The sequence below is a fragment of the Fundulus heteroclitus genome, chromosome 18 (genome assembly GCF_011125445.2).
Source record: "Fundulus heteroclitus isolate FHET01 chromosome 18, MU-UCD_Fhet_4.1, whole genome shotgun sequence".
Classification (NCBI taxonomy): domain Eukaryota; kingdom Metazoa; phylum Chordata; class Actinopteri; order Cyprinodontiformes; family Fundulidae; genus Fundulus; species Fundulus heteroclitus.
Window position 1 is genome coordinate 21,689,329 of NC_046378.1, and position 9,647 is coordinate 21,698,975.

At 46.0% G+C, this 9,647-nt stretch overlaps 1 protein-coding gene across 2 annotated transcripts; it reads right to left on the minus strand.

The window, feature by feature from the left end:
* Positions 1-279: 279 nt before the first annotated feature.
* rab4b (RAB4B, member RAS oncogene family) lies at positions 280-9,386 on the minus strand. 2 transcript variants are annotated; one of them, XR_004933233.1, is made up of 8 exons: positions 9,207-9,386; positions 5,038-5,118; positions 3,442-3,556; positions 2,608-2,670; positions 928-1,082; positions 717-812; positions 446-618; positions 280-364 (listed from the first exon to the last, which is right to left on the minus strand). XR_004933233.1 is itself a non-coding variant. In XM_036149825.1 (7 exons), exons 1-7 carry the CDS (start codon positions 9,220-9,222, stop codon positions 503-505), a joined length of 642 nt encoding a protein of 213 aa, XP_036005718.1. In that variant the 5' UTR covers positions 9,223-9,386; the 3' UTR covers positions 371-502. The 2 variants fall into 2 exon arrangements, 1 of the variants encoding a protein (XP_036005718.1); XM_036149825.1 differs by lacking the exon at positions 280-364 and having other exon boundaries at positions 371-618.
* Between the last annotated feature and the right edge of the window lie 261 nt (positions 9,387-9,647).

The window sequence follows — 9,647 nt, forward strand, 5'->3', positions numbered from 1 at the left end:
CATCATTTACAGTCACTGACGTGTGAACGCAGACAACATCTTAGGGTTGCTTAAAAGCGGCGTGGGAAAGCGAAGAGATAAAATAGGAGCAGAGAAGCTCAGACAAACGACCCCCTGACTTGTCCTCGTCTGGTAACCAATGAGGGAGTCTCTTCTTTTTGGATCCCGCCGTCTTCACGCCGAGAGCCGGTTAAGCTGTCCAGATGCAGGATCAAACCTGAAGCACTCAGGTAAAGAGGCTTACCAGAGGTTAGAGGTCGAAGTGGTCCCCCCCCCACCCCCCACACCCCCACCAACACTTGTCCGGGTGATCTAAAGTGCTTGAGACGGCAGCCACACACACCCAAAAACACCTGGAGATGAGCTGCGTGAGAAACGGACAGGTAAGTCATCAGTTTCAGGGAATGCTGGTGCTGCAGCCTCAGCTGATGGTGCGTTTACCGACCTGTAGGGGGCGGTCTGTCTGTGCGGGCCTGTGGGTTCAAGCGAGGGAGTCCCATCCCTAGCAGTTGCACTGCTGCTTGTTCGGCGTCGTCGTGCCTCGCGGCTGCCGCAGCTGCCTCAGCGACGCGTCTCCGTATTGGATTCCTGAGCCCATCCTCTCTGGGTCCAACTCTCCTTTAAAAAAAAAAAGGGGAACCAGAAGGATAAAATGTCACCGGTGGCTTCTTTCAATTTAAAGAAAGGAATAAAGATGGCAGATCTAAGCTACGTACCTGAATCTATCTTGTTGAGGATGATGCGAGCGCATTTCAGGAATCCCTCCTCGACGTTTTCCCCCGTCAGAGCGCTCGTCTCCAGAAACATCAGCTCTGTGAACGCCACGGGGAAACCCTGGGTCATAAGCGGGACGAGGAGGAGCGCGCGGGGGGGGGGGGACAGATACAGCTGCGAAACGTTCAGACGACAAACCCGAAGGCTAGTTACCGTTCTCCTGCGCGAATCGCGAGGCCTCCAGAAAGGTCACCTCCCTCTCTGCGTCCAGGTCCTTCTTGTTGCCGCACAGGATGATAACGATGTTGGGGCTGGCTAGCGTCCGGGCATCCGTCAGCCAGTTGGTGAGCGCGTTGTAAGTTTCCCGACTGTAACACAACAAAAGTTGAACGCTGACCTATAGTTTCAATCTGGAATATGAAATTAAAGTGTTTTTTTTTTAAAAGTCGCATTTTGTCCAGTTAAAGCTACAAACTTGTAGTTGCCAAATTGTGTGAGCCACACAAAATTAAACAGTAAAGCAGAAGGAAAATAGATGCAGGGTATGGAGTGCATTTATATTCAGGCCCCATGTATCCATTCCTCTTAAATAAAGTCCACAGCAACAAATTGCCTCCAGGTCAGTTAATTAGAAAAGCTGCGTGAATCCAGCTTCCTGTGAAGGCCTCTGGGAACGAATAGCGTCACCAGGACCAAGGAACAAAGCTGTGGAGAAGTTTAAAGCAGGGTTAGCTTTAAAACAATATTCTAAACTTTCCACCACACTTTTTATCCCTGGAGGAGCTGCACAAATCCACAGCTCAGGTGGAAGAATCTGTTGCCAGGGTGGATTTTGATGTACGCTTCACCTATGTGGCCATTTTGGAAGAGGAGGAGGAGGGGGGGGGGGGGGAAGATCGCCCGGGTCAGATCCGATCAGACCGAGCCGTCTGCAGAAATGACCTGCGGCTGTAACTGAAGGTGGTCCTCTAATGTTTTGATTCAGGTGTAATTGGATTTGTCCGTATATGCAATTCTTTCCACTTCGCGACCATGCACCGCTTTGCTTTGATCCATCACATAAAACCCCAATAAAGACATAAGCTGAGGTCATAATATGAAACGTAAGGAAAGGTTCAATGGTGGTGAACCCCTTTGCAACGCCCTGCAGCTCTAAAACACCACATGAAGAATTTACTTTACATCTTGACATGTGGGTATTTACTAAATACACACATGTGGAGGTGTGTGACATCCCTAATATTGTTCTACGACAGCCTGTTGCAGGCCTGAGGTCAGCGAGGTGAGGAAAAGGGCGTGGGGCTCCGATGTTAATGTTTAACAGCTGTTTTCACGGACAGGCACGGGCTGACGTAACTCTTTGGTCCGCACGGTGATAAAATGACTCAACCGTAATCTGGTTCACAGGATCTTTCTCCTCCTGCAAGCTTTAATTGCTTCTGCTGCCCACAGGAGATACTTCGGTTTGGCTACAGAGACCCCAACTGGGACTATATTCCTTCTTTGCCGTTCTCCTCTCCCTCCCTCCCTCGACTACAGCACACTTTTTTAATCACAAGCTGAGCTTTTTTCCATCTTCATGTGCCACTGTATTTGCCCTGAGTACTAAGCCATTATGCTACGGACACTATATAATACATATAGGTTCTGTCTCATATGATGGAAATCTAAAGTTATTAAAGCAGAACGTCATTTGCAGTTGAGCTCCACGCATCGGTAAATTTCAATTTCGAGGGGAGCCAGATCCAACTGCAACACATCAAAGTCATTTTATTTTGGATGTCTACCATCACTTGGTTGTTGTTATTTTTTTCCTTCTACACACATCGTTTTAAGTATTAAAGGGAGAAAAAACAAAACTGATGAGGTTAATGAGTGCAGCGGTTCCTTTACCTGGTGATGTCATACACCAGGAGAGCTCCAGCCGCTCCTCTGTAGTAGCTGCGCGTCACAGAGCTGTGAGAACACACAACGTGTGAGTGAATCATCGTTGCCTTCATTACCCTATTTTACGGACTATAAGTCGCTCCGGAGTACAAGCCGCACCAGCCATAAAATGCATAATAAAGAAGGGGAAAACATATATAAGTCGCACTGGAGTATAAGTCGCATTTTTGGGGAAAATTTATTTGATAATAAACAACATCAAGAACAGAGATGTCATCTTGAAAGGCAATTTTAAATAAAAATTGAACGGAGGCAACAACAGGCTGAATAATTGTACGGTGAGCTTACGCTACATGGCACAACTGAGAACGTGCCTGGTATGTTAACATAACATATTAAAAGCTATTCAGATAACTATAGCATAAATAACATGCGAAGAAGTTAACCAAAGCGCCCGTGTCGCTCCAAATAACTAAAATCCAGTGAAATCTTCATCTTCGGTGTCACTTTCAAATAACTCCGTTAACTCCGGAGGTAAAAGATGCGGCACTTCCGCTTCTACGTCGCTTACGTCTGATTCAACACAGGCCTAGAGCGCCCTCTTCTGGTTTGGTGTGAAAATAACAGGTGTAATGATATACCGGTAAAAATGTGTAATAATTTCACACATAAGTCGCTCCTGAGTATAAGTCGCACCCCCGGCCAAACTATTAAAAAAAACTGCGACTTATAGTCCGGAAAATACGGTGCTATAGGCATTTCTGGGCGCCATCGAACTGTCAACGCGTTGATCTCACGGCCGCCACAACCCCGGGGGCAGGAAATGTCACGACGCCTTACCGAAATCGCTCCTGTCCGGCGGTGTCCCAGATCTGCAGTTTGACCGTCTTCCCGGCGACGTTGACCACCCTCGACCCAAACTCCACGCCGATGGTGTGGTTGGAGTCCTGTTTAACTGCACAGGAGTGACGACAGAGTGTGAAAACAAAGAAATGACATATTTATGAAGTTTGCACTGCAGTAAAGAAGGTGACACCTTTACGGGTGTTCCCACCATCTTACCTCTGACGGCGACTTTTATCTTAATGTTTGTTTAAAAGACAAACTATCATCAAACGCATGTTCGCACGAGGGACAACACCAGATCACCAGATAATCAAACGTTAAACAAGTTTTAATAATCAGAAAAAGATAAGCGCAAGTTAATACAAAATGGGTTTTCCTGCCTATAGAGTCAAGGAATGACTAAACCCGATGAGAAACATGTTAACATCGTGTCAGTCTGGAAAGGGCTTCAAAGCTTCGGGACACCAGCGAACCGCAGTGAGAGCCAATATCCAGTGGTGAAACTCCCAGGAGCGGCCAGCCCGCCAAAATGAGTCCAAGAGCGAGTTAATGAAGTCGCGAGCAAACCCATAACATCTAAAAAGCCCTGCAGGCCTCATTCGCCTTGGTTAAGGTCAGGGTTCACGATTCAATAATAAGAAACAGGGAAGAGAATGGTATCCATGGGAGTGGCTCACAATAACAAAAGGGAAGATTTTGGAGAGGCTGACTTTGTGATGCTCTGGAATGATGATTTTAAAACGGGCTGTTCGTGGGGAAAACCCCTCCAATGTGGCTGGATTTAAAACATCTCTGCAAAGAAGAGAGGCAAAAAAAACAATCCTCCAGAGAGAGGGAAATATCTTATCACCAGCTGTTGCAAGCGTTTAAGTAGCAGATGTTCCTCCTAAGACAAATTATTTTCACCCAAAGCCAGGCCGGTTTATTTCCTCCTTTAATAAATGAGAATATTGTTTGGAAGCTTTGTTTTGGTTATTTTTGACTGATGTTCAAGCTTCTTTGACGATCTGCTATCTGCAAAGGGCCAATTACTTTTTCACAGCACCGTATGTCTCCTAACTTCACCAAAACACTGATACACACAAAATCTACCAAAGTTTCATGTAGAAATTTGACAGGCTTCCCCTATCAGGTTTCACCTAAGTGTAATAATCCCAGGAGCTGACAGTCATGCTTGCTTTTCTCTTGACAGTTTTAATGTTCAACATTTAATATATATATTATAATGCTATAATGTTCTGTTCTGTTCTCAAAACAGTCAGAGGACTTTTCAATTTAACACTCGGGACACTTTATTGACCTCCAAGTGATAAAAAGAGTCACTTTCATCAAATACTATAAACATTACAGAGCAGAAAACGGTGTTGATGAGCCCGTTCTGCACAGAATGAGTAAAGCCATATGGCTGTGGTTGTAAAGATATTCAGATGTACTGATAGCCTGCACTAAATGTCAGAGACCCGGACTGTCATGGACGTCGTCACTGTAGCTTCATTGCACCCATCAGTCAGCCAGTGAAGCCTTTTGTCTCAGGTTTTGTCTGGTGTAACCTCACCGCAGACCGGCGACCTCCTTTTCACTGAGACTTACATTTGTTCTCGATGAACTGGTGCAGGAGGCAGGATTTCCCCGTCCCGGCGCTGCCGATCACCAGGAACTTGAACAGGAAGTCTGCAAGAAGGGGAGAGGAGGGAGAGCTCAATGCGACTGATCCATGTCTGCGGCAGACCTTTCTGATGCTCCTCTTTTTGCACCTCAGCTTAACTCCTAAACCTGTTAAAGCCAAACTCCAATTACCCGACTAATCACAAAGCCCCGCGCGTCAGCGGCGAGACTTTACCGCACACGTTTGTTCATCAGAGGTAGAAAACAAGCCTGCGTCTGGTTTTAAGAAAGTCCTCGGGTCTGAGGGTGACAGACTTGCACATCTAGACTAAAAACAACCAAATCTAGCTAAGTATGAAGACGCTGATCCGGTTATTGAAAGTAGACCGTTTCTCTGAATAATACACTTGATGCAGGCTGGTTTCAGCTCCTGACACGCAAAGCCTCCCACGGTACAGCCAGCCTGCATGAGCTGCGGTCGCAGATTTTACACGCGTGTCCCGGAGCTGCACTGTGGACAGTATCCAGGTGGGATGAAATAACTCAGCGTAGAAATGTGAAATGTTTTACATTGGTTTCGGTGTGAACAGAGAAGAACCTCTTGGTTAATTTTCATATTTAAAAGTATCCATACAGAAATCACACTTGTTAAGTGGGATTTTATGCGTTATATATTTTGAATGGAGCTGCAGTTCTCAACAGTGTTTGCGATGTTATGTTTGCGTGAAATATTCTAAACGGCCGTTCATTCGCACTCATTTGGCACGTTGAACGGTCTCCTACCAGCCCGGATTTCCACCCAGTACCAGTGTTTTTTAGCGGCTGAGATGCTACAGAATAGTAGTTTCTTCAGGTAACCCAGGCGTGTTTTGGAAGACTACTTAGAATTTCACTTATAAGTTTCTAACTAAGGGACTTTTTTTTTGGTAGGAAACTAAAGAGTTCACCAGTTTAAGCCGAGCAAAGCCAGATTAAGGATAAAGAGAAACGATTTGTAATGAACGCTGATTTCACAAACTGAGGAAATATCCTGCGAGAGTTCAGCGCCACAACGGTCTCCCCTCACCTCCACTTTGACATTTAGACAGATTGCGCGACACGCATGGGCAGCAGCAGCTCAGTTAACGGTGCATCATTGTCGAGGCGGGCGTTTCCTTTAACATCAGCTAGGCGTCAGAGTTATTCTACCTGAACGGCTGCAGTTTAAAACAAAGCACTCTGCTGCCAAAGCACTCGGCCGCACATCTCAAACCCAGTTTCCATACGACTGAAACCGACTCAGAAGCCGACATTTCTGCTTTAAAGCTTGCCTCAGCTTTATAGAACCTCCCCAGACATCATATATTTCCCAAAAGTTTCATGAAGTATTTTCAAGATAAACACACAAATAATATGAACTGTAACGACTTATAACGCCAGAGTATCATTTCCGTTTTGTGTGGCAGGTTTGGTACCTGCTCACATGTTGCCAAAAAGGAAGCAAAAACCATGGAGTGGAGAACTTCTCTGCACTATAAAGGTGCATTTTGCTTTTAAGAGCCCTTTGACATTTCAGCAGAAAACAGATCTGTTAGCGTTGCCATTTTAGAAGACAATGCACCATAAGTGTTTTTTCAGGGTTCCTGCACGTTCTTCAGGTTCTAACTCCAGACGTTTCCCAGGGTTTACAGGCTAAAGGGACGTTCACGCCAGACGCCGACAACCCGGATTTTTTCGCTCGACATTTCGGCTTTTCCTCGCAAACAATTCCTGCTGACAACACGGCCAGTTTTTCACCCAGCTCGCTTCGCCACGTCATCTATCCGCCTGCCAGCTCCTCTTGTCTGGTCCAACTCACCGTGGCAGACATGGACTTTACCCCGTGAGTCAGGGAGCGGTATGTAATCGGGAGCTGCGTCTGGATGAGGGTCGCTTCCAGCGCTAGTTGTACTGCCTAAATATGTAACATATGACACATTTTCACACCTAAATAAATGGACCAGCACCCTTAACGGGACACACATGCACAGAAAAGCAGCGATGTGTCCTGTGAGCCCATGCTTTGGAGCGTGCATCGACTAATCCAGGCAGACTTTTTGGGAAGGCAGCGCGTATTGATGCTTGTGGCGATGGTGAGGCTTGAAGCCTCGCCGGGCTGCGCACGATTCAGCGAGGCAGCTAAGCGCCCGTAGTTGTCTTGGCATCATTTACAAAATATTTAAGGGTCACTTTTAGTTTTGAAATCAGCAAGAAAAAAACTAACAAAAAAATAGTATTGGAACAGATTATCCTAACGTGCTGTCACTCTTCGTCTGTGCCCACGTCAAAATAGGTTTTATAAACCAGTTGTGAGAAACGGTACTGAACGGTTTCCATTGGTCTAGTCGTTACGGTAATTCATCACAACCCCAAACCAATTTTCCCCTTCAATTCAGCTGTTAAAACAAAGGAACAGATTAAGCCCATACTAAGATCACGTCATCACACACACTGTTCATTTCTTCCGATTGAACCTTACAAACACAGAATTCATGTCAAACAATCACTGTTATATATTTATTGTGCCCTTGATGGCAGAGTAGAGTAAATAAACTATCCTGATGCCCCAACAGGAGTGTCGTGCAATTGATGGAAAACTTTGTGAAAGCCTTCGCTCCTGAACGCACCTTTATATAAAAAGATAACATGTTAATCACTCGCTCCACTCGCCTTGTTCGCGTTCGGTGTGAATGCATCTTAAAGAGCGAGCGAGTGAAGGAAGGAAGAATAAATGCATAGATAAAATGATGGACTGACAAACAAATGGATGGATATTTCATAGATGGGTGGATGAGGACGGACGGATGAGCGAACAACTGACTGGACAAATGGATGCAGGGGAAGACGGACAGACGGATCTTGTAGATAATGGAACAGGAAATAAAAATTTTGGAGAAACCAGGATATTTCCAAAATCTATTTTCATCTGCCATTCTCATCCAGATCTGGAAGATCAACTTAAAAATTTAAGACTGTGTAGGAACCCCACAAAAGCCCCATTTTGCAGTTTTAAATATCCATCCATCCATCCATCCATCCATTTCGGATGGAGTTTTAAATATAATCCACTAAAAAGAAAAGAGCATGCAATAATAGCCAACTATTAAATAAATCAAATATGACACAAATACCAGCTGCAACCATATGACGCGCAACTACTACTTCACTTCAGGGGCGCTTCAGCCAGTTGCACAACTGATCCCTCCAGGAGGAGACCATGCGGGGAGACGGAGACATAAATCGATGAAAAGCTATTACAGCTACCATTAGAGCTGGCCCTTCTCCACATATACATGCACAGCGGGCACGGATGCATGCAAGAACTGAGGGCGCAAAGGGGATGCAAGATGGTGAGAGAGAGGGACTGACAGGAGGGGCTTATGGCCTGGCCTGTCAGAAGCATCGGCGATGAGAGAAACGGGGGTACATTGGACGTCCGTAAACAGAAAACTTAGCACGAAAAGTTATTAAAATAAAACTGTAGCGACGGTACTGGCTGGCAGTACATGTAAAAATAAGGTGGGAAGTTGCTTTGATCCAGGAAGGGGAAGTGATGCGCCGCGCATTTAGCTGCTGGAGACCCACAGGTACCCGGGGCTGCAGCAGCTGAACTTCCTCTTTCATCGGCCTCAGGCTACAGCAATGCCATTAAAAAAATGGAAGAATGTGCTTTTAGCTAACACAGATATCTCCTCAGGCTTTAACATCAGCCCCTCAGATCACACCGATCCTCTCTGCAAAAGCACTAATCCTCTCCCCGGTGCCCCGACCGAGAGCCGTTCTCCATCCCGTCAGAAGTTTGGTCAACTTTCACTCGGAAACGTCTCACCATCTGTTCGCTCGCGTTACACTGGCTGCAGCGACATAATCCGCCCCGCCGCACAGCGGGTTAGCTAACGGAAACAGAGCTCCCAGAAGAGGGGGGGGGGGATTTAATTTAATTCAATTAAATGCCAGCTACGCGTTTAAAACACTCGCTATTGGCTCTTAGAAAAAAAAGCATCTTCTCGTCGGCTCAATTTTCACCAAGCTACTTTAGCGGCGTTGCTAAGAGCCAAGCTGTCATATACGGGGCAGAGCAGAAGCCGTGAAGGTTTCACAGCTAAATTTACACACCGGTCCCTCCACAAACGTACCGTACGTCTCAGACATGGTGACCCTCGCAGCGTCACGGAGCCTTTTACGGTTCTTTTTTTGGTGCCGGTTACAGCCGTGTGACCGCTGGGCTCACACGTCTTCGGGCTGTTTATCTGCGATGCTAGACGTTTCCTTGATTTCCCCCCCCTCCCCACCACCTTCCTAGCTTGCTCACTCGCTGTTCCGACCGCAGCCATACACGGCGGTTTACGCGTTTACGTCATCGGCCTTTCCAGACGCGATGCCTTCAAATGTTCGCGGAAAGCTCGGAGCTTTTTCCTGAAAGTCGAGTTCCACAAGAATGCAGCGTTTCAGAGGTTACTTGAAGGTTTTACATGTAAAGTGGAGTAAAACGCCTTATTTCTAACCTGGAAGTAAAAAAAAACAAAAAAAAAACGATATTGGAGTTCTAATGTTTTAGCCTTTTAACTGCACTTAAA

Coding starts and splice junctions, on each gene's coding strand:
- rab4b (XM_036149825.1), bottom strand. Junction 1,083..2,607: donor CTGGTGTATGACATCACCAG/GTAAAGGAACCG, acceptor GTTGTGTTACAG/TCGGGAAACTTACAACGCGC. Junction 813..927: donor GCGATTCGCGCAGGAGAACG/GTAACTAGCCTT, acceptor TGGCGTTCACAG/AGCTGATGTTTCTGGAGACG.